We start from the raw sequence: 24,714 nt of genomic DNA on the forward strand, positions 1-24,714 counted from the left end.
CTCAGAAGGACACAGGCTGGGTGCCAAAAGAGCCATGTTAAAATTCCAGAACAAACTTCTCAACTTGGTTAAGCCTCGGTTTCCTCCGATAAGGTGGCAAAGTAGACAGAAGAGCATGTGCAGAGAAGGCACAAAATGTGGCACTCCGGGGAAAACTGCAAGTTATTTCAAAGAAGGGCACAAAGAGCTGGGAGGGACCTCTGGACAGGTAGCCTGGGTCCAGGTGATGTAAGGAGCTGGGGCTGCCTCTGGCATTCTGCAGTGGTTACCAACCTGATGCTGATGTTGGGGGCGATTAAGGGAGGCAGTGGCGGTTTCATAGGCAAATATATCTGGAAAAGGTTAAGACCTATTCCTCGCACAACCCACATTAGCACATTAAAAGCTTTGGAACAGAAACCTGTTTACCTATGCTTTACCCCAATTTTCCTGAAGTTCTAGAGCCCACAGAGGCCTTCCCCATCTCTCCCAGGCCCTGGAACTCGCCTTCATGAACACCAATGTGGACAAAGAGAAACACTCCGCGTTTTGGGCAGAGAAGTGACGTCACTGGGCCACACTGTAGAAGATGCTCTCGGGCAGGTGAGGAGTGAGGCACATGCTCCACAGTGCAGGTCAGAAAGGCACATCAGACACAAGTGATGTTAAGTTATAAAGGCCAGCTTCCTGACACCAAAGTGCTCACACCTTCTCCCTTCTGATGCTTGTTTGTTGAAAAGCTCCACTGCTGGCTCGGGGCTAGCCTCAGGAGACACACAAGGCCCTCCTCAAGACCAGCTGCGTCACGTAGCCAACATCAGCACGAGAAGCACGTTACTTCATTTTTATTTTTGATCAGAACAGCCTTCTCAACATGACTTTCAAATCACTTTTGAACCTGATCAGAACATAAAATATCCCTTTTATATACTAGCCTTAAATTATAAACTCAAAAAGCCCAAGTGAACAAGGTAAAAAAACAAAAACAAAAACTCAAGATATTTTTTGAAATCCGATGTTCATCAACAAAACCAAGCATCCACCTCTGAGTGATTTTTTGAAGTCTCAAACACAGTCAGTCAGTGCGTCAGACACACTGAAGACATGTGCGGGCCTCGCAGCAGAGCAGCCACTGAACACAACCCTGGACCAGCAGGAAGCCTAGCTCCAGGAGCATCCTGGGAACACCTTTAACCCCCAATCTCAGGCTCCTTGTTTATAAAATGAGAACAGTTTGTTGTAAAGACAAGCATAATGAACAGAAAGCAGAAGGTACACAGGAAGTGTTCAAGAACATAAAAACCATTATTATTCCTCCCTGTCCCCTCACTTCACCCAGGAAAGGAGCTAGAGGCAGGTGACCACGTTTCCGGATATTCGAACACCTGTTTCAACAAATCTCAGTGCTGTATGAAGTAGAAAGAGTTTTATACTCTTTTCTTTGTTGATTACTTTTAAATAAAAATAAAATAATGATTTCCCTACATTTGTTTACTTCTAGTTAGGTGTCAGTCACTGAAAACCAACTCTATTTCCTTCTTTCATAAAATCAGTAGTTGTCAGGCAATGAATCAATCAATATTTATGTACTGGCAAGCTAGGAATGGTGGTGATTTTTGTTTTCTTATTTATTTTTAACAAATTGTAGAGGATTTTGAAGAACATCTAGATGAAAGTTTCTCAACCTTGGCATTACTGATATTTAGAGTCAGATAATTCTTTGTTGGGGGCTGTCCTGCGCATCATAGGATCTCCAGCAGCATCCCTGGCCTCTAAGCATTAGGTGCCAATAGTGTTACACACACACACACCCCTCAGTTGTTAATAGCCAAATGTGTAGGTCGGGGGGCATAATTGCCCTGGCTGAGAACCACTGATCTGCATTCTAACCTAAAAGGATTATTTTAGAAACATGGAAACCGGGGCTAAAAGATGCTAAGTGATTGGCTCCAGGGCACACAGCACCGCAAGCTCCAGGTCCAAAAAGCTTTCAAACTTAGTTGGAAACTAGCTCAGTCAAGAACAACTTAAGTCCCGTCTCTTCTTGGCTTTCCTGAACTTATTTCACATTCATTTGGCACTTATCATAAACAACTTAATACCTGTCTAATCATTTTAACATCAGTACAATTACAATATGTAAAACATACAAAATAAAGAAGGGAAAGATATCTATAAAGTCAAAACTCTCAAATAATCATTTTTTAGCATATTTCCCCCAAATATTTTTTCCTATATATTTGCTTACCGCCCCCCGCCTTGGTAATTTTTAAATTTTTTCTTTATCCTTTATGTCAAGATAGGACATGTCTTGAGATATGCACATATATCCACCCATCCAAATATACACAGACGTACACACATATATAAACGTTTGTGTGTGTGTGTGTGTGTGTATATATACATACATATATAATTTGTTCTGCTTAGAATTCAGTGGACTCTCAATCTGAGATCTTAAATCTTTCTTTAGTTCTGGGAATTTTTCAGCTACTATTTCTCCCAAATTTCCCCTTTTCCATTCTCTTTTCCCTCTTCTCAAACTGCTTCTAGGTGGGTGCTGCTGTTGACTCCTCTGGATCTATTCCTGTGGCTTGTATTTTTTATTTTACACTGTCCACTCCTTTAACTCCTCATGCTGTGTTCAGGCAACTTGAGGCCTCACTAATTGCCTCTTCCTATCTGGCAATTCAGCAAATTTTAGTTTTTATTTCAACAATTACATATTTTTTATTTCCAAGCCTTTTACTGGTTCTTTTTCACTAGTACCTTCTCCCATTTCAGTAATTTAATAACCTCCTTTGCCCCTTTAAGGATGTTAATCATACGTTCTCACATTAAAGTCCTGTTCTGATTGTCCTATTAATTTGGTCTCCTCAAGTACTGAGTTCTTCAGTTTCTTGATTTGGGGGCTCTTCAAATGTTAGGCTATTATTCTTAACAGTATCTTTGAATGAGCAGAAGTTTTTCATTTTGATGAAGTCCAGTTTATCAGTTTTTTTCTAGGTGTATTGCTTTCTGTGTCCTATCTAAGAAACCTTAGCCTACCCCAGGTTGCAAAGATTTACTCTCCTATGTGTTCTTCAAGAAGTTCTACAGTTTTAGTTTTTACATTTAAATCTACGATCCATTTCAAGTTAATTTTGTGTAAGGTAAGAGAGGGTCATGGTTCATTTGTTCCCATGTGGATATTCAGTTGTTTCAGCACCATCTGTTGAAAACTTTCCTTTCCCCATTGGATTGCCTTGGCAACGTTGCTGAAAATCAAAAAAACATTTCCATGTGGGTCTGTTTCTAGACTCTGTATTTTGTTCCACTGATCTATTTGCTGACTCTTAACACCAGTACCACAGAGTCTTGATTACTGAAGTTTTACAAGACTTGAAGTCAGATAGTCTTTCTCTCATTTTTCTTCAAGACTGCTTTGGATAATCTAGGTTCTATGTATTTCCATATAAAGTTAAGAATCAGCTTGCCAACTTCCTCTGCTGGAATTCTGATTAGGATTGTGGTGAATCTTGACATCAATTCGGGAAGAACTGACATCTTAACAATATTGAGTCTTCCAACCCACATCCATCATACACTACTCTATTTATTTAGGTCTCCTTTCATTTCTGTCAGCAGTGTTTTGTAGTTTTCAATATAGAGTTCATGTATATTTTTTGTTAAATCTGCTTCTAAATACACTTGGCAATTCTTGATGGTAATATCATCTCTGCAGTTGAAATTTCCTACTAGACTCTTCACAATTCTTGGCTTACACAGCCCTCCTTGGAGGAGAGGCAAAAGCAGCTACTGGAGCTTGTGCTCACACTATTTTACCTGGGGGAGGGGAGAGGTGCTAGGTGGGACATGTACTTCCAGAATGTTCCACATCCCTCCTGACATCACGACCACCTAAGGCATTCCCTGTCTTTCTGCTCCAATCGCAGGGTGAAGGGGACACGTATCAAGTGCCTGACTGCTTCTGTGGGAGTAGACCCTGGGCCCCTCCTCCTCCCAGGCCATCACTCTCAGGCATTCGTGGTGTTTCTGCCATCTTCACAGTGGTATGCTGTCCACCAGCCAGCCTTTTCCTCTGCAATCTATCAGCCCGGATACAATCTCTCCAGGATTCCTCACAACTTCCAGTCTCCCAAGGCTGCTACTTTCTTGTTTCTGAGTGAAACTATACAGTCACTTAATGACTTTTAAAGAATACTTTCTATCACTTGTAAGGTTTTGTGCAGGGGGCAGACCTGCCACATACGTGCAGCCTACCATGTTTGAGTCAAAAGTTGCAGTGTTTTCTTTTTTTAAACCTATTTCTAAGTCTAGATCAAATACTGAGTAGTTGATTATGTTTTTCTATTTATTAATTTTCTTCCCAAACAAGAAAGGCCAGATGTGGCTCAGGGAGAAATGGAAAGAGCGTTCTGACATGATTAACAGCAAAACAACTGGTCCAGGAATGAGTCTGGCATCTTCGTCGACCATTTTAACAAAGCTGGTTCATGCAGAGCTGTCATGGGAACTCAGCTGCACTGCAGAGAACAGGCAGCACAACACGGATTGGGGTGGGGGGGCGGCGGGTGGAAGACGAACCCCCACACCAGAATCAGACAATTAGCACAACGAAACACACTTCTAAAAATTAAACATCCAAACTCACCTGAATTATTTGCACTCCCAGAAAAAGGAGTTTGGACGATTATTCATTAGTGGTGATCAATACTACGGCATCAGGACTGCAAATACAACGTTTTCCACAAAGAAAGCCCTAGGAAAGAACGCATACTCACCCAGCCCAGAGATATTTATTGCTTTCACAGATTTCTTCATTTTGTAAAGAACCATCCGGTCCACGTCCAAAGCCTGAAATATAGAGAATATATTAATTAAAATGGGTGTTTGAGCTTAGAGCACGACTACCAGAGAGTGGCCACGTGAGGGCCATTCCCTAGGCCCCACTGGGGCTGCTTCTGTGGGACAAATCCTCAGTGCGGTCTGAGGATCGAGCAGTCACTGAAAGCCACCGCCTCCTCAGGTGCCTCATCCACCTGAAGCACGTGAGATGCTTCTGTTCACACCACCTGTTGGACATCAGCCTTCAGCAGTGAAACGAATTGACTCAGACCAACTCCACTTCTATCAAGTCTCTGTTCTCTCTGTGATCCAGCAAGGCCCTGGGATACGCCGGAGCGCCCGTGTGTCTGTGCTCCTTCCCCTGACAGAGGCAAAGGCCAGTGAGCAGGAGGAGTTGTGGCTGGTGTGCGGTGAGGCAGAGTGCCATGTCCCCCGCGCAAGACAGCCCACTTGTAGCACTAGACCAGCCCTGGCCCGAGGCAGCATGGATACTCAGGGGAAGGCAAACCCATTCTAGATTCAGAAAGACCCAAATACGAATCTATTTGTTTGCTGAATTAGACGGCGTGTTCCTATTCTTCTCCAAGCCTCAGATTTCTCTTCCAGAAATTGGGAGTAACCATACCTACTTTGCGAGGTAGAATGACTAAAGAGACACACTTATGTGTTTAATATCAACAAATATTTATAGACCAACCACGACACAGTAGTAGTGTATGGCACTTAGAATCCTAACACACAGTAGATGCTTACACAATATTTGTTCAATGATTTGTTGTTGATTTGTTCAATCAAATCTGGAGATTCAATTATAGCTCTGCTTTCACAATAGATACAAGGGTAAACTTTCCTTTTAACCCAACTAAACACCAGAGAAGAGCAATGGGTGTCACTTTTAGCTGTGACGGGAGGGAGAGAGCATTTGTCAACTGGGATAGCAACACCAATCACAGGGTTATTGTAAAGACTAAATGAAGAACTGCAGGGGAAGCACCCAGCCCCATATCTGGTACACAGTAATGACAGAAGTTATTACTCATTGTGAGTTTTCATCATAAAATATTGCAATGACCTCTCATCTTAAACAGAGCATACCACCTCAAGAGAAATAGATTCTGGACTTCCTTCCTGAATCACCTTTTGAATCCATTTTCAGTACCAGCATCATAAGTCCTACTTCTAATGCAGCAATGACTATTTTATTGGATGCTAAAAACAGATGTGATTGGTGCTGATCATTTTAAATAGAAAAATGATCACAAGGCACCAGACATTTGACAGAATGGTTACAATACAAAGAGAAGATATAATAAAAAAAGCATTATTTTCTGCTATATTGTAGAGAAGGGTAAGGTAAGGACTGATACCGAGAATCAAAATTTCTTGTAGAGAATTAACTTTTATTTTCCTAGGAGGTCATCTCTAATCCATTCCTGACCTTCCCTTAAAACAACAAAAGCTATCTGGAAACAATAAATAGCCCATGAAAATCACTATTGAACTCTCTCTCTCACAAAGCCTCATCAACTTTTACTCTCCAATCTGCCACCCAGCAAATAATATCCTGCAATGCATGTACTGACTTCTTTGCCAGTACCAGCAAAAAGACAGGATTTGCTCAGGGCTGTGTCAGAAACACTAGCTCCTGAAGCTTTATTGGCCATGTGTCAGAAAGTACAGCTCTCACATACAAAGATACATGTTCAACGCACTCACCAAAGCTCTGGAAGGTCCCAATCCCCAGGTGAACAGCCATTATTGGAAAACGCACATTTGATCTAATCAACATCCAGTCTAGCACTTCGAGAGAATTTGGTCCTGCCCAGTCTTCAGCATTGTTCGAACAGTATCTGACCCACATTCAAATTGAAAACCTGCTCCTCTTGCTAAAGCTTCCCACAGACAGCGGAAGACACCAACACCAACCTGTTTAGACTACATGGAAACATCATGAGTCAGATAATACTCTTATTAAGCCCCTTCTATGTGCTAGGAGGCGTGAGGCGAGAAACACACAACAAAAGTTCAAGGGGCCGCTCCCAGCCCAGGTCGCTGGTGAGGCTTCCTGACGTCCTCAGAAGGACGTCTCAGCTCTAAAACCTTTTCATGATAGGGCCCCTGTTACTTCTCCTGCCTCATCTCTTGACATCCTCTCACTTTCACCAGCACCTAAGCTTCCGTCACTGTGAACTACTGTAGCTCCCCCCTCAACTGCTTCCTTCTCTACTTCCAAGCATTGTACACCCTCTTGTCTCCTCAGCGTCCTCTCCCCCTCCTCTTGATGCATTAGCTTCAACTCTGACTGCAGGTTGGTTTAGAGACACCTCCTCCTCCTGGAAGCCTTCTCGGATGGGGGGGTACTCATCCCAGCTCTTCCTGCAGCACCCCGTGCTTACTCAATAGTTCATCTGAGAAAAGTACTAAGCACCTGTACTGAGAAAAGTACTGAGTACATGCCAAGTACTAAGCTAGGTATTAGAGATACAATGGCGGGCAAAACAGGGCAATGCCCATACCTTCACAGAGTTTACAATCTAGCAAAAGACAATCCCCTAAATAAACACCGACGAACTACGACAAAAGCCAGAAGCCAGGACGTATCGTGTACACTGACCTGCTGCTTCACTTGTCCAGCTCGGCCTTGAGACCTGTGCTGTCCAGTGTGAAACCTACCAGCCACATGTGTCTGCTGAGCACCGACATACGGCTAGTGCCCCACGTTAAAACAACATTTTGGACATATTAGCTTAAACAAGATATTAATAAAATTAATTTTACTGTTTCTTTTTTACATTTTCTAATGCTCTCCTCTAAAGGCAGGAACTTGTTCATCACCATGTCCCCAGTGCCCAACAGACAGCCTGGCAGCTCAGTAAATGACTATGAGACTAGAAGGACTGGCAAGGGCTCAAAAAGGACTGGCAGGGGCTCAAATCCGGGTGGCGGTGTCCCTGCTGAGCCCAGAGACAACAGGCAGCTACCGAAGACTTCTTAGTAGGGGGAGGTGAGAGCTGTACTTGAAGGTCATTCAGGCCACTGTGAGAACAATGAATCTGGGCAGACAGGAAGTGGATTCAGGAAAGGCTACTCAAAGGTGAGGGACCTGGCGGGGACCCACAGTTGGGAAGCCATTTGGGGCTCCATGCAGGGCAGCAGACACTCTGGAAACGTCAGTGAGTGGCCAGGGGGATCTATTCTGCCTCTCTCAACTAGATTTTAGCTCTCCAGCTTCTGGCACTCCCACAGATGACAGAGCCATCTTCTGTCCACAAATGTGCTGAGAAAAATGGGAACTGGACGTAGTCAGATACCTCAGTGTGGAAGGCCCATCTCAGATGAAATATGCTTTGTAACACCATTGAACTCTGACACATATTTCCTTCCACATTATATTGTGGGACACACCCCTCCCTGGTCATTTACTGTATAAAACTCTTGTAAAAATATATACCACTATATGGAAATTCTACCTTTGTTATTAAAGGGGATGTACTGTTTCCTGAACTCAGGAAGGAGTGGATAAACAATAACTGCTGCCTTTCTACAGTTTGTTAAGAAGAGATTGGAAATAAAGGTAAGGTAGGCACTAGAGGTAATTTTTAATTGAAACTGCAAGAGGGAAAAGCAATTACCTCCTCACTCAAAAACACACCCTTCATTATGGTGCATATTTATAGGTAATTAAGATTAAACTTGGTTAGGAGAAGTCAGAATGATTAAGACTGAGTGCTAGAAAAACTCTTCTGTCAACTATATATAAAAACAGCACTGGAATCTTAAAACAACAAAAATAACAAAACTTAAAAGACTCAAGAAACCAAAGGTGTCCACCAATCAGGCTGAGATATCTAACCGGATTAGGCACTCACCCACACTCTCCTCCTCCCAGAAAAAATCTACCCAAGCTTAGCAGAAGGAAAAAGAGCTGCAACTTTGGCCAGAATTTGTGTGTAAAAACTATAAACATACGCAAAAGTCTAATAGCCAATACAGACCTAAGTAGGAACTGCACAACTGCTTAAGTCTGGCCAGACTTCATTAATTCTGAGGAGCTAGACTAAAGCTGACCTTTAGTTCATAAAAACAAGTTTCAGAGAGTAAATTTATCACATAAACAAGACTTTAGGGATGTGTCACAGATATTTCAGAGGAAAATAAACAACTGTTCTCAACCACTCTAAAAGCATCTCTTTCGATCTCCCAGGCTGTTATATTAATAGCCATGCTCTTATGTATTCATGAAAGCAGCTCCCCTCAGCCCACCGCCCCATCCAGCCGTGGCTACTGCCCCCGGACAGCGTGCAGCGCTGGAAAGGAAAGCCCTCCCAGGGAGGAGACCATAAGACTGCTCCCTCTTTTCCTTTCAGACCTGTGCTGTCCAATATTGCAGCCACTAGCCACACAGGAATATTTAGGGTACAATTAATTAACATGTAATAAAATTAAAAATTCAACTTCTCATGTCTTGTCACCTTTCTCAAGAGCTCCAGCCACACTCAACAAACTATTTCTAACGTGCCACCCTGTTTATGCTTTTCCCCTGTACCTGCAGATCCCTCTGGGTGCCATCCCCTAGGGCTGTCCCATAAGCCACTGGTATCATCTAGGGGGTCCTCTCCCTCTTCCTTCCATCGGCTTAGCACAAACGTCACCACGTGACACACCCGTCTCCCTTCAGAGGGCTGACTTAGTCTTTGTTCCCAGAGCCCTACAGGGACAACTCCATCCTGGCATGGAGGCATCTACATCCTGATGCAGGACTGTGGGGGCCAAATCCACAGTCTATCTGAGGAGATGAGCCTGCAGCACAGGTTGGGCACCTCTGGGCCGCAGGCCAAATCCCAGCCCTCAGCCTGTTTTTATGCAGCCACGAGCTAAGGATTTGTACAGATGAACATTTCCAATTGAAGTGATGATGAGGTGAGGAATACTAACTTTGAACTCCAATTAAGAGAAATATTATCCCCCCAGAAAGAATTCCACTCTTCTCATTAGTGGACCTGCATTACCAAAAAACTATACTCCATTATTAGCATTATACTTTGAATTTTGTTAATAAAAAGTTTGTGGAAATTTATTTTCTCTCTTATTGTATAAGTACCTACATAATAGCCTCAATTTTGCCTCTACGCCCGCAAAGCCTAAAATATTTACTATCTGGCCCTTCACAGAGTCTGCCGATCCCTGGCCTAGAGGATCCACACAAACATTTCTCCAACACTATCTGCCGGCCCCTGCTCCTCCTGGCACAGCACCAGTTTGGTCCCCAGGACCCTAAGGTCTCAACTCGAGCCAGCAAGAGTAGGAAGGGGCTGGCTTCATTCTTGGACCCCAAAGACGCCGCTCTGGAGAGAAAAAGAGGACGGCAGACCACAGGCTGCCCCCATTCGGCCTGCCTGGGAGTCATGTGCCACTCTCCTGTCCCATCTCATCTCCCCTTGTTCCTTTTACAAAAGGCCAACCTGAGAGAAAACAACATTTTTGAAAGACACTAGACGAAAATACAAAATAAAACAACACTCAGATCCGTGCCCCAAAGGTAGCTTCACCAAGAAAGAGTCATACAAACATTTAGATGGCAGCTTTGCATCATCACACATTTGACTTTACTTGTGACGTAACACAGAGCATTAATGACAGTGTCAAATATTTCCAGAAGGCTTCTGGGAAGCACAGTAACACACTGTGGTCTGCAGGCTCAGTTTAAAGCCAAAGTAATAATGGATCTACCTCCTTCTGGGAGTAAAGCAGAGGCCTGGAGAATAGCAGGTGTCATGAAGAATTAAGATCAAATAAATATCCAAGCTAAATCACAGCTGTGTAAAACATGTATGCATAAGGACAAACTACGAGGGCACACTTTGGTACTAATAAAATTGAACTTACTCATAGTATGTACATGTCTGCACCAGAAGACATGTACAAGGTGTTCATGACACTCCTCAAAATAGCCAAAAACTGGACAAACCCAAATCTCTGTCAATGGTAACATGGATGAACTGTCGTATATTCGTATAATATAGTGCTACCCAGCAATGGAGACGAACAAACTTTACCTACCCAGAACACAAATGAATTCTACAAAAATGTTAACCAAAAAAAACAAGTTGCAAAAATATACATGCAATACAATACCATAAAAGTTAAAAAAAAATACGAAAAACTAGATTCTATTGCTTGTTTAGGGATGTATATATCGTTGATAAAACTACCAAGAGAAGCAAGGAGAAGAAGATCGCACAGTCAGGATGGTGGCTACCTCTGAGAGTTATGACAGGAGGGCACACGAGTGTTCCTGGAATGCTGACCGTGACCAGGAAGGACAGGTGATGGCTGAGTGTTTGCTTTATGATCATTCCTTAAATTACAATATAGTTCTTCATGTACATATATAATAGACTATGAATAAAAGTAAATTTAAAGATTTTTTATAGAAAAGAAATTAAGATCAACTAGAGTCTGGGAGAAGAGCCCGAAATGTTGCCTAAATGAAAGTGAACTCACAGCGGTCATTTATTAGCCTAGCATTTTGGTCACACACAATGATGAGTGAAAGGAGCTTAGAGAGTCCCTCCTCCCATTCCTAAACCATCCAAGAGCAGAAGGCACAAGTCAGCAAGCTGGAGAAAGAGGTGAAAACAGAACCCAAGTCTGCCAACTCCTAAAGCAGGCAACCCTTGAGGACAGGCAAAGAGAAATGATACCCTTCTTTCATTTTTCTCCTACACGTTGTTTTTATTCCTGAGAATGTCTGATTCTATGCCTATCTGCCAGAATCAGAGGGTAGCCCAGTGAGCATCTCTTCAGAGGACAGCCCACCCCCTCACCCCTAACCACCACCTGGACCTTGGCCATGTTCTCAATCACAGGTACTTGCAACAGGTGCATCCATACCTGGGGGGCCATCCATCCGGGAAAGGGGTGCCAGCACCCCCAGCCCGTGTGCACACGGCTGACCCATGACCCATGTGCACGTGTACGGGACTGAAAACAGAAAGCAAGTAAAGCAGCTTTACAAGAGATCCAAATGCAACAGAGTTTATTAAAAATTCCATCTTGGGAAGACAGAAAGCACAAGATTATTTATTAAACCAACTGAGCGCATACACAAAACACTGTGAAAGCAAGAAGTGAACTGTTATAAACAAGAGAGGACAAGCGAGTGTTGTGTTATACACATCAACTGTGCGTGTGTATATAAAGGTACAGGAAGGAAATAATCACTGCTGTCTCAGGGAAAGCTGGAGGGCTTTTTGGGTTTCTCTATTTTTAAACTATCATTAACATGAGTACATTATACTTGAAATTTTTTAAAATTAAGGAAAATGAAAATATCCTACACTTTGTTACCTTTCTCAATTATTTTCACATCAAGTAGGGTATTGAAGACCTGTTTAACTTTGAGTACAAAAATACGCCAAAGAAACTGATTAAACAACAAAGAAAAACTCAAAATTGCATGTTTCCATATATAAATATATACACGGAAAAAAGTCCTGGAAGATGATACATGAAACCATCATAGTGGTGACCTGAGGAGACAGAGAAGTCTGTGAAGTGAGACTCATTCTTCGTACTGTTTGAAATATTTACTACAGGAATACATCCATAGGACTTGTGTGGTTAAAAATCAATAATGAAAGAGAAAACAGCTCTATGGAATAAAAGGAATGTCACACTCACCCAGCCTGACCCAGCAGAAATGCCGTGCCTGGAGCACTCTGACATGGCCATGAGTGGCCATCAGAAGCTAGACCCCAGGAAACTGAGAACTCAAAAAACATGAAAACCCTTGAAGGTCCCAGGGGCAAAAAAAGAAATACAAATCAAAAGAATAAAGGCCCTGGGTAGAAGGCTGATGGTTTGAAACACAAAACAACACTGGTGTCCCATGCTGCACCCTGACATGCCGCCAAAGGCACAGCTCCCCACTCCAGTCTTCCAAGATGCAGGCTTGCGAGAGGGAGCAAAGGGCCTCACCAAAGCGGTTCCTACCCTTTTGTTCTATTCCAGTCGTTGAAATACGCTCCCACGTATTTCCCTCCTTTCCCCACAAGTTGTTTCTACCACGATCTTCTCAGCAGGACTTTTAAAAGAGAAAAAAGGGGAAGGAACCCCAAATGCCCAACCTAGGAGAATAACCACACAAACTACAGTGCATTCATATGATTAAACTCTTAACAGCTGTCACTATGACTGAAGTGGACCGTGTCACACTACATGAAAACGTTAAGTGGGAAAGGAACACAGGCTCTCCATGTTAACAAAGGAGAGCCTTGAGGCTCATCGAGTCTGAAGAACAAAGTACCCACAGGAACCGCCATGAATCTATCGCCAGGGACGTCAGCAGCGAGCACAGGCTTTACTAGATCACTATTTAAAGAAACGGAAACAGACGATAGTGAACTCCAGCTTTATAAAAATGCTTCACATCCTGATTTTTATTTAGGGGGAAAAAAGCTTCTGGGAGATGGGAGGAGTTGAAAAGGAAAAGGCAAATTTTGGCAAGACAGCTACAACACACCAGCAGCAAAGAAATGCACTCCTGCCCTGGTGCCCCGTTCCCAGAGGAGGTGCAGGGGCAGGAGGGGGGCCTGGCCTGGGGTCCCCCTGATACCTCCAACACCGCATTACTCAAGCTCTGCCCCCACAACTGACAAAAGAGCTCAGATGCAAGGCAGGAAGTGGGCTATCTCAGGAGAATAATCACAGACAAAATAAGGGACATTATACCAGAAGGTGCCAACACATCACTGAAGGAAGTGGGAGGAGAAAGGGCAAGGCCACTGCCTTGGACCAGGCGCCTGAGGCCTGGGGATCCAGAAGCAGCAGGAGAAGAGGCTGGGAAGGCGACCTTCGGTTGGGAGTGAGGTCAGCCTTTCACATCTGTCCCAGTCCCAGAAGACAATGTAATCACAAGCCAGGCTGATTTCCCCAGGAAACAAGGATCAAGCCACATGAACTCTACTTCGGTAACATAAACAGGGGAGAGGAGACGTGAGAGAGCTGTTCTTTCTGAGCCCTACAGGCAGACAAGGAGTACTAAGCAGGACTTTGCTTCTGGAGGCCTGCCAGAGACACCGCCACATCCATTCTGTGGGTTCTGTCCCCACCCCTCACCTCTTTTTGCACACCGGGCTCTACCATTCCAACTGGGCCCTCGATGGGGGCCTTTCTTCTGTCAACTGGCTGCCATATTGGTGTTTTACGTATTCTTTCAAAAAGTACATCTTGTAACTGTGACCAGAGACTTGAAGCAATACATGCATTGAAAATGGGAAAAACCACTATTCCATTCTAGTCTCCTAATTCCTTTCTAATACTCACATCCCTAACTCCACAATGTCACCTACAGGAAGACATCAAAAAGAAAAGAACCCAAAAGAATGTGATCTTAGTTCTGGTCCCCGAATGCTGATCTTTTAAGAGGATAGTGCAGTGGTTAAAAGTCACCGGTTTTGGGGCCGGCCCCGTGGCTTAGTGGTTAAGTGCGCGTGCTCCGCTACTGGTGGCCCAGGTTCGGATCCCGGGTGTGCACCGACACACTGCTTCTCCAGCCATGCTGAGGCCGCGTCCCACCTACAGCAACTAGAAGGATGTGCAACTGTGACATACAACTATCTACTGGGGCTTTGGGGGGCAAAAAAAAAAAGGAGGAGGATTGGCAATAGATGTTAGCTCAGAGCCAGTCTTCCTCAGCAAAAAGAGGAGGATTAGCATGGATGTTAGCTCAGGGCTGATCTTCCTCACAAAAGAAAAAAAAGTCACCGGTTTTTAAGTCAGACAGATGCGGTTCTAAATCAGGCTCCACTTAGTAGCAGCACAGCCTCAGAAAAATTACTTCACTTCACTGACTTCATCTATACATTGGGAATAATAATACTTACTACACATGAAAACATCACCAATAAATACAGTATTTGGTAAATTGTAGGTATTCAATAATTGATAGCCATTATTAGTGACCTCTGGTTCTCGGAGGGGCTGGATCTACACTCTGCCACTTAAGGCAGCTGTTCAGAAACCATTACCCCAGTACTGTCCCAATCAATAGGATAAATATTTTCAGGTCGGATAATGACTATGATAATGAGAAAAAAAACTCTAAGGAAAAAATATCTTCATAGCTCATGCTAGCCTTTCATTTCCACTAATAAGTTTTTTCCATCAAAATTTAAATTCTTCAAACTTTTCCTGCTGTGTTTCTCCAACTCCCCAAAGGGGAACAGAGAAAAAAGGCAGGGCCACACAGCAAGTGGCAGTGCAGGGTGCTCCGGGCCAACTTAGCAGAGGGGAGTCACTTGTCCCCTCTCAGCTTTAACATTTAGGGTTAAATGGAGCAGAGGGTGGAACCCCAGTTCTGAAGTGCACGGGGAGCGGGTAGGCACCTGGTGTCAGTCTGCCCCCTGCTCCCCCACCCTACAAACTCCTTGGCGTGCAGCAAGGCCTCTACGCAAGCTTGCTCCTCTCACACCTGTATGACACACACATGTGTCGGCCCAGTGCAGTCCAAGGTCTGTCAACCCTCCCCAACAAATGGCCACACTGTTAAGGGGAGGGGGACTGGATGGTCTCCAAAGCTCTAAGAGTGCTCCCAGGGAACAAACAACCACCGTGTTACTCAGATAGGGTGGGTGGCATTTGAGAGAAATAACTCTTAGTTCCAAAGACAGCAGAGATGTAGTCTAAGATGGCATCTACAATCCCAAGTATCACATACCAATTTACATCCCACAAAGCACTTTAACATCATCTTACACAACATTTACAACATCTTGTGACACCACCATCAGTTCCCCCAATTTATTTATTTATTTATTTATTTATTTATTTATTTATTTATTTATTTATTTATTTATTTATTTATTTATTTATTTATTTATTTATTGTGTGAGGAAGATCAGCCCTGTGCTAACATCTGCCAATCCTCCTCTTTTTTTGCTGAGGAAGACTGGCCCTGGGCTAACATCTGTGCCCGTCTTCCTCCACTTTATATGGGACGCCGCCACAGCATGGCTCGCCAAGCGGTGGGTCGGTGCGCACCCGGGATTGGAACCAGCGAACCCCAGGCCGCCGGAGCGGACGGCACGCACCCAACCACCCACGCCACCAGGCCGGCCCTCTGCCAATTTAAAGTAGAAGAAACTGACTCAGAGAGTTTAAGTGACTTGCCCAAGTCCATTTATTTGGCTTTGAACTAATGAAAGGCTAGGAGAGCTCCAGCAAATTGAGGGATAAGCTTCCAGAACCGTGTTTCCCCGCCCTCTGTTTATAACAGCCTCCGTCATGAGCCAGGAGGAGCGCAGAGGGGCTGAATGGACTTCTGCTGCTGCCTTCTCTAATGTTCCGGGAAAGTAATTACTCTCACCACGCCCCGCCCCTCCATGCTTCCTTATTTAAGCTCTTTTCCACTAACCTCGGCCAGAGCTAAAGCCATGCGGAGCTCCTCTTTCCATCCCAAGGATGCTGTCCACTCTCATTCACCAGAAAGCTGCTGAGGCCATCTCCTCAGACCGCATGGCTGCCCTGGCTCCCACCACCTCGACTGTGCTGGCATCTGATGTTCACCAGGAGCACAGGCATACCCACCCAGGCCACCTCGTGTAGCCAATGCGTCGTTTCAGACTCTTCCATGGGCCAGAGGAGTGGATAAAAGGTGGGTGGTGGAGGTGGTGGGTTGGTTTGCCATCATTTGCATACGTCCAGATTCCACGATCCATTCCTGGGCTTTTCAAGGGGGAGTGAAATGATCGCTATCTTTAGTCACGCCATGTCTTGATCTTCCACTTCTCAGTTCCTGTTTCCCATCCCAAAGACCTGGCCCCACTGCCCTGTAATGGGATGAGAAGTAGGGAGGAGGGAAACCCAGAAAGAGGAAGGGAGAAGCGAGGAAGGAAGGAACCACCAAGCTTGTTGAGGCTCCAAAGCCGACGGCCACTCACGAAGCCAACTTCCAACGCAGCAGCGAGTCTTCTGAGAAAAAGAGGGTGATAACGCAAACAAGGCTAACGTGCTGGATGCCTTGTGCCCCCACTTCTGCTTTCCCACACGGAGGTCATGGTGCCTTTCCTCCATCCACAGCACCCTAACCCCCAAATCTGTCATCTCTAGGAACTAACGTTTTATTTCTCTGCAATCCAAGTAGTTCATTGACGGGGGAAGGGGAAAGATAAACTGAGGGAAGGCCTGAGGGTGTATGGGAACCACCCACGCATTTTTCCTGCCCCCAGACAACACACTCCACACTCCACTTCATCCTCATGACCCAGGCTTACTGTGAGGGCCACTGGTACAGTAAAGAGACCACAGCTTAGGAGACACAGACCTTGGCTTTAATTCCCACATCTCCACACACGAATTACTTGATCTCCTGGGCCTCAGTTTCCATATCTCTAAAATGGGACAAAAATTTCTATTTGATATGGCTACTGTGAAGATTACATGATATGAATGAGCACAGTCCTGGCAGTTGGAAAGTATCTGGGTTAATGTGAGGACCTTTCCCTGCCCACTGCTCCAAGAGATGACACAACAGAGCAGTCAGGTAATGTGATTGCTGACTGACTCTAGGACAGAGACAGGACCGCCTCTGGACCTGGTCAACTGCTTTACAGGACCCTGCTCTGGCTCTCCTCCAGCTGCACCCCTCTCCACATACAGTGAGAAGTCCAAGGGCCAAGGGGGCGCACCTACTGGGAGCCCACACCACCCCCTCCTAGACCACACTGCAGATACCCAGGCCCCCAGAACCCGCTGCACCAACAGCCTGAGCCTGTGTGGGCTTCTTCCTCCTCCTTTTTCCCCAGTGTATTCAACCCTAGGCCCAAAGGGCGGCTGTTGGTGGGAAGAGGGTGGACAGAGCTAGGACCGGCGCTGGACTGGTGCAAGGAGTGAAGCTGGAGGTGGACCCCTGCAGGTGTGAGGGGGCAAGCCCGCCTAGAGGCCTTGGTTTATAATTGGGGTTTCCTGTGCCAAAGAGTCTACAGGGTAGGGGAGTGGGGAACAGGCTGACACCAGGTGCCCACCCACTCCCCTTGCACTTCAGAGCTGGGGTTCCACACTCTGCTCCGTTTAACCCTAGGACTGTGCAGAACCCTTCAGGGCCCAGGGTGTGCGAGTCGAGAAGGAGGTGTGGAGAAGTTCAGCATCAGCACTGGCCCCAGCCTCAAACAGGGTGGGGCTACTACACACACCGGGCGTCAGAAGCGTTCATTTGAAGAAAAGATGGCTCCACTAAACACACACACAAAGCCTGGATTCCACTGCACTGGAAAGCAAGGAGTCCACACACCGGTGCCGCACTCTGACAGGCGGGCCAGCCTCGGAGCAGGCAGGCCTGAGAGCCAACTAGGAGCAAAGGGGGCAGATAAGGAACCGTCAAGAGGCGCCGACGGCCTCATTCCTTCTCCTTCCCTCCAAATAACTCTGCCCTCAGATAACACCCTCTCACCTAGAAAGCGGCGTGAACGATGGTGGTGAGGTGAGGCCGAGGCACAGAACAGAAATGCGGGAACGGCCAAGTTGGCAGGAGCCCAGAGAGACAGGCTGACGTTTCAGAGGTGAGCGACTCCCGACGCCCAGAGAGGAAGAGCAGGAGCAGTCACAGAGCCAGACAAGGCCGCGGGGGTGAGGCCGGAGGTGGGGGGCTGGGGGCAAAGGGGACAGGGCCGCTGTCACTGAGGGGCAGTGGGAGACGGCGAGACATGCAGCAAAAGGCAAGCCTGGCCCCTGGCTGAGGTGGCTCAGAAACTCCTCAACTTCTGAGGGTCATTAAAGGCTATTTAATTTCAACATTTGGGGATGTGAGCATTTCTCCCCAAGGAAGGCCTTCAGACCATTAGTTTTACTTTCTTCATCTGTTCTCCAACCAAAGAAAATAAAATTCAAAACCCCTGCTAATAAAACAGAGGAAGAGCAAGGGAACGGGTCCCTTGGGCAGCCCCAACCAGGGGAAGAGGCAACCCTCCTGCCCAGGTGCCGGAACTGCCTGGGCAGGGACAGACCCCAACTGAGGTCCTCATCCTTCCCTGCCTGTGAGCCGCTGGCCTGAGGAAGCAGCCCTCCCGCAGGACACAACGCCCCGCTGCATGCTGCAGGCCCCTGAGAACCCCAAAACGCTGAGTCCTAAAAACAGACACTGCACTTAATGGTGCTTTTTGCTTAGCCTGAGGGGTGAAGGGGAGAAGAGAGGGACAACGATAAAAATATGAAAGTAAAGATATTCTATGTTTCTCAGACCAGAATGCTATCTGCTTTGAAGCTAACATGCAAAGTATTTACTATCCCTCAAAAAAGCAAATATACAAATTATTTACTGTTCGTCAAGAAACCTGAGGAAGCTGCAATAGCCTACAGAAGAGAAGGCAGCTTATCTGGTTCTGCTGGTTCAAGCCATGGCCCAGGGATCTGGAAGGTTTACATTTATTACAGCGACTGGAAATGATGGACTGTGCAAAATGAGGGGATGAGTACGGTGGCCAGGGAAAGGCCCCTGGCCAGGGCTAGGAGCCCTGGGCACCATAAAGGCTCTGTCGCCTACTCATTATGGCCCCAGATAAGTCACTTCTCCTCCAAGGTTCCAGATGTAAAATTCTATGAACGTACTGTCTTTTAGACAGTCTGCACTTCAGCAAAGAGAGACTACAGCTATATTCAAATACATGTGACGTAATGAGTTAATTTTCCAGAGGAAACTAAGAATGCTGCCTGGAAGTCTCAATAAAATCAGTTAATGACTAGCTATTAATACTGTGAATAATCCTATTCCAAGTGTAAAAACAAGTATTCGGTAGTGGCAAAAAGTAATTTTTAACTAAAAATTCCACTGCATTTCCCTGGCTTGGAATTCTCAAAATAGATAAGAAGAAATGTAAAGTGTATGTCAGTACAACTTACCCAAAGGCCAAGGTTCAAACAGGATACTATCAGCCATCGGTGGGGGTGGCAGTGGTAGCAATCTCTCACACCTGCAGAGCGCTTTCAACACTAAGGGCTTCTACACGTATCGTGGCTGGTGATGCTCAAACGCAGGCAGTGGGTAACACAGGTAATGCTATCATGACGACGCAGAATCCAAGGCTCAGAAAGGGTAAGCTATTTTTCCAAGGCCACAGAGGTAACAATAAATCAAGATGCCAGCTTTGTAATTTCCTTTTCGGTTCAAAAAATACTTTCTCTCTACATACATCACGTGCTGTTTCCTTAGTCTGTTCAAGGTAAACGACTGTTAAAAAGTCAAGGAACGGGGCTGGCCCGGTGGTGTAGTGGTTAAGTTTGTGTGTTCTGGCAGCCAGGGGTTCGTGGGGTTCATATCCCAGGTGTGGACCTACACACTGCTCGTCAAGCCATGCTGTGGCAGCGTGCCACACACAAAATAGAGGAACATGGACACAAGGTTAATCTTCCTCAGCAAAAAAGAGGAGGATTGGTAACGAATGTTAGCTCAGGGTCAATCTTCCTTACCCCACCCCACCCCCCAAAAAAAGAAAAGACAGTCAAGGAACAACAAACCAAGAAAATAAAGCTATTTTCATCTTGGGGAAAAAAGTTTCAAAAACCTGCAGCCATTCCATAATGTTTATTAGGCAGCTATTTCATTCATACTGCTGTTTGAGATCCTGTTCAAACCACTCTTTGTGAACCAGTCCCTGCTTTCAAACATTTAAAATTTCCCAAGGCAGGGGCCGGCCCGGTGGCGCAGCAGTTAAGTTCCCCAACTCCACTTCGGCGGCCCAGGGTTCGCAGGTTTGGATCCCGGGTGCAGACCTACACTGCTCATCAAGCCATGATGTGGCGGCATCCCTTATAAAGTAGAGGAAGATGGGCATGGATGTTAGCCCAGGGCCAATCTTCCTCAGCAAAAAGAGGAGGATTGACAACAGACGTTAGCTCCGGGCTAATCTTCCTCACAAAAAAAAAAATTCCTGGGGCAACTGAAACTGCTCAGAAGCTGGATCCCAGGGAATAAAGACAAGACTATCAGCTCCTTTAGGACAGGGACCCACATCTTCTTGTCTCTGAATCTCCAGGACTAGCACAGGGCCTGGCACCTATAATGGTCCATAAACACGAAACGGATGAAACCATACTCATCAGCTCTTTAGTTTACACCAAACAACGCTGCCACAGGCTCTGTCAGGGAAAGATTCCTGTAGGAGGCAAACACAGTCACATCCTGAAGAATGAGAAGGTTATCAGAAGGACAGAGGAACCCCATGCATGGAGATCAAACAGGCAAACAAGCAGGGCTATGCTGGCCTCTGCCGGCACTCTGCTGGCTGGAGGGGAGCATGGGGTGGAGACATCAAGGACCAAGAACAGACAGGACAAATGGCTAAGAGACATCATGATGTGTTTCATTTACTCGGTCAGTGGTTTTTTCAAATACAATTCTTCAGTATGAAGTAGATTTAAAAAGCTATCTTACTAGAATACAGATTGTTCAAATATGTAATATCATGTCCTATAAAGTGAATCAGCGAAAACAATCAGGCTGTTTTCATTCATTTGAAATTGGCAGCGTAGACACCAGTGGCCTCTACTTTCACTTCAATACTCTTTTAGTTACACAAGATGGAGAAAATTCTGATTTGCACATATAAATAGAAACAGATGGTCAGAGACATACTTTTTAAAAACAGCCCAAGATATTCTTTAAACTAATTCAAAAGCTTGGAAATAGTAAAACATTTGTTTCAACTCTCTACCACTAACAACATCTAATATCTTCTTGCAGTGAACAAGCACCTAAAACTTACACTAACTGCTAAGCCCATGTACACAATATTACCATGGCATAATGTGTTAGACATTCATTTTTTTGTACAATTGACTTTGCCTGACATTTAACTGAAGGCAGCACACGCACATACACACACACGCTAAACACCAACCTGTCACATCTTGGCACCCACACCACTGTGCTAATTTTTTTTTGTCTTGATTGCCCCAGAGTCATGCTTGGCACATAGTTGGCACTCGAAAAATATTCATTAAACAAATTAATTGTGCTGCCAGGATAACCAGCTTTTCAGGGACCCTAGAACAGCTCTTCTCTCACCATCTCTGTGAATACGTCTGAACCTATAAATGTGTTGCTGATTAGGAAAGCCGCAGATCTGCACTGGTCACTCCACGAATTCAGGTCTACATGTGCTCCTTCATCAAAAGACGGCATGAAGAACCACCTAACTTTAGAGCTACATCACTGGAGCAACTCCAGTTTATAAGAAGTCCTCCTCAACACCTAACGTGCCACCAACAGGCATACAAATAAATACGATAAACTTGCATCCCCACAGCCCATTCTTACCAAGAGCTCAAAATGTCTCGGGGATATCACCTCACTGCTAGGTATGCAAACATCAGAATATAAATCTCGGCTTTTGAAAACTTTAAATAAGTTGTTGGAGGGGCCGGCCTGGTGGCACAAGCGGTTGGGTGCATGTGCTCCGCTTTGGCGGCCCAGTGTTCACAGGTTCGGATCCTGAGTGTGCACCGACGCACTGACTGTCAAGCCATGCTGTGGTGGCATCCCATATAGAGTAGAGGAAGATGGGCACGGATGTTAGCTCAGGGCCAATCTTCCTCAGTAAAAAGAGGAGGATTGACATTGGATGTTAGCTCTGGCTGATCTTCCTCACAAAAAAAGAAAAAAAAAAGTTGTTGGAAATATTAAAGATAAAACCAGTATAGAGATTATGCAGAAACCCTAAAGAATCTCTGGGGAACTATAGGGTCCCCACATCAGTTCTGCCCCTAACTCCCTTCACAGCCTTGGGCAAGCCCCTTCACCTCTGTAAAAGTGGGAATGGGGTGAACTCTGTAACTCTAAGGGCATCACCTGGAACTATCCATGGCTATGAACACACAAACCAGCATGCTACTGCTTTAAGCTCAAGTGTTCATCTACATCCAATAAATCATTCCACAATAACAGACGATGTGAGGCCATCTCTTTAAAACACTACAGGAGAATTTTTTAAAGTAAACTGCAGGCTATGGGTTCTTTAAATTTTTTATCTAAGAAGGATTTATCCCAGCTCCCAGGAATACCTGCAATATTATTCCACAGAGTATATCTTTAAGAATCTTGTTTCAGATGATTACTACTTAAATGTTCCATTTCTCTTGAACATCCCTTTCCAGTGAAAGCCATTCAATACACAGAATCTCTACTCTCGTGATACATTTCATGATATAAAGCAACTTACATGGTTTAAGTACAGACATATAGATCCAGGAAGTTATACAACGGCCAATAAGGACATGAAAAGACGCTGAACATCATTAGTTATCAGGGAAATGTAAATTAAAACCACAATGCGATTCCACTACACACCCACTAAGATGGCTAAAACAGCTGACAATACCAATGTCGAGGATGTGAAGGAACTAGAACTCTCCTACATTGCCAGTGGAAATGAAAAATGTACAATCACTTTAGAAAACAGTATGGCAGAATCTTATAAAGTTAAACATACATTCAGCATATAACCCAGCAATCCCACTCCTACGTATTTACCTAAGTCAAAAAATAAAACACATCTACACAAAGACTTATACTCATATGTTCATAGCAACTTTATTCATAACATCCAAAAACCAGAAAGAACCCAAATGCCTATCAGCTGGTGAACTGTTAAACTGCGGTATATCCATTCAATAGACTATTACTCAACAATAAAAAGGAGTGATCTAAGGATCCACACAGCAATGGACGGATGACTCTAAAAGGCATTATGCTAAGTGACAAGAAGCCAGATGCAAAGGCTACATGCCATATGATTCCATGCATATGAAATTCTAAACTACAGTGACAAAAGGCAAAACTATAGTGACAGAAAACAGACCAGTGACTGCCAGGGGCCCGGAGTGGGGGGCTGACCTCAGAGGGGCTTGAGGGAACTTTCTGGGGGTAGTGGGACTCATATATTATGATTGTAGTGATGGTTATATGACTGATACATTCTACAGAACTCACTGAATTATACACTTAAAATTGGTGAATTTTACTGTATGTAGATTATACCTCCGTTAAGTCCATTTTAGATGTCTAGCCTCTAGATTCCCTTGTGACCATTCCTTCATTCTCAGGACACTACTGAACACCCCAATTTACCTCAGGACAGACTGAGGCTGAGGGAAGCACAGGGTCCTTTTGAGGGCTGGAATGAACTACTAAAAGTCAAGATAGTTGGTGCAGGACCGGTGAAAGGACCATGCACTGTCTGCATATATTCCTAAATTCTCCAAATACCTTCCAAAGGCCTTCAAAATAAATTTCTCTGGACTCACTGGTTCCTCAATTAAACTCTAACGTAGTTCCAACATCATAGCCTTGGCCATCTGTCTGCATGACCTGGCCCCACTACCCACTCTCAACAGCACTTGTCAGCGTCTATGCAGTGTGTGCTAATGGCTGACTTGACATTAAGCACGACTCTCCTTCCAGCATTTCCCAGAAGGAATATGTTCTGCAGGCTACCAGTCTAACATCTACCAGTCAGTATGTCCTAAGGGTACAGACTGGCTCATTACAAAAACTGATGAAAGAAACTCAATGTGCTACACATATTTTTGAAAAAAAATTTAATGAAAGGAAAAAATGAGAGATGCTGGCACATACTTCCTCTTCCTAAAGCCTCCTCTCAATTCACCTCAGGCCTATCCCTGGTCCTCTTTGCTCACGTACAACCTTCCTTCCTGCCAGCTCCCTCGACAGATTGGAAGCTGTTAACGTCTTTCAGCTATAGCGACCTTCCCCTTACATCATTCCCGAAGGCATTTCATTTTCCACACTAATTTCCTCTCAACCATACTATTTTTCCATCCCAACAGTGAAGGCCCCTAGGAAAGATGCCTGCCCCTGGGAATTCAACACGGTGA

At 44.9% G+C, this 24,714-nt stretch overlaps 1 protein-coding gene across 4 annotated transcripts in view; it reads right to left on the bottom strand.

The window, feature by feature from the left end:
• ASAP2 (ArfGAP with SH3 domain, ankyrin repeat and PH domain 2) overlaps positions 1 to 24,714 on the bottom strand; it is a 181,347-nt gene that overhangs the window by 114,749 nt on the left and 41,884 nt on the right. For all 4 annotated transcript variants that reach the window (XM_087437175.1, XM_087437174.1, XM_087437177.1 and 1 more), the window contains exon 2: positions 4,764 to 4,836. In XM_087437175.1, the coding sequence (XP_087293301.1) occupies positions 4,764 to 4,836 (73 nt within the window). The remainder of the gene's footprint in view (positions 1 to 4,763; positions 4,837 to 24,714) is intronic.

Source organism: Ceratotherium simum, chromosome 11 (assembly GCF_057802395.1).
Source record: "Ceratotherium simum simum isolate JZ-2026a chromosome 11, ASM5780239v1, whole genome shotgun sequence".
NCBI classification, from domain to species: Eukaryota; Metazoa; Chordata; class Mammalia; order Perissodactyla; family Rhinocerotidae; genus Ceratotherium; species Ceratotherium simum.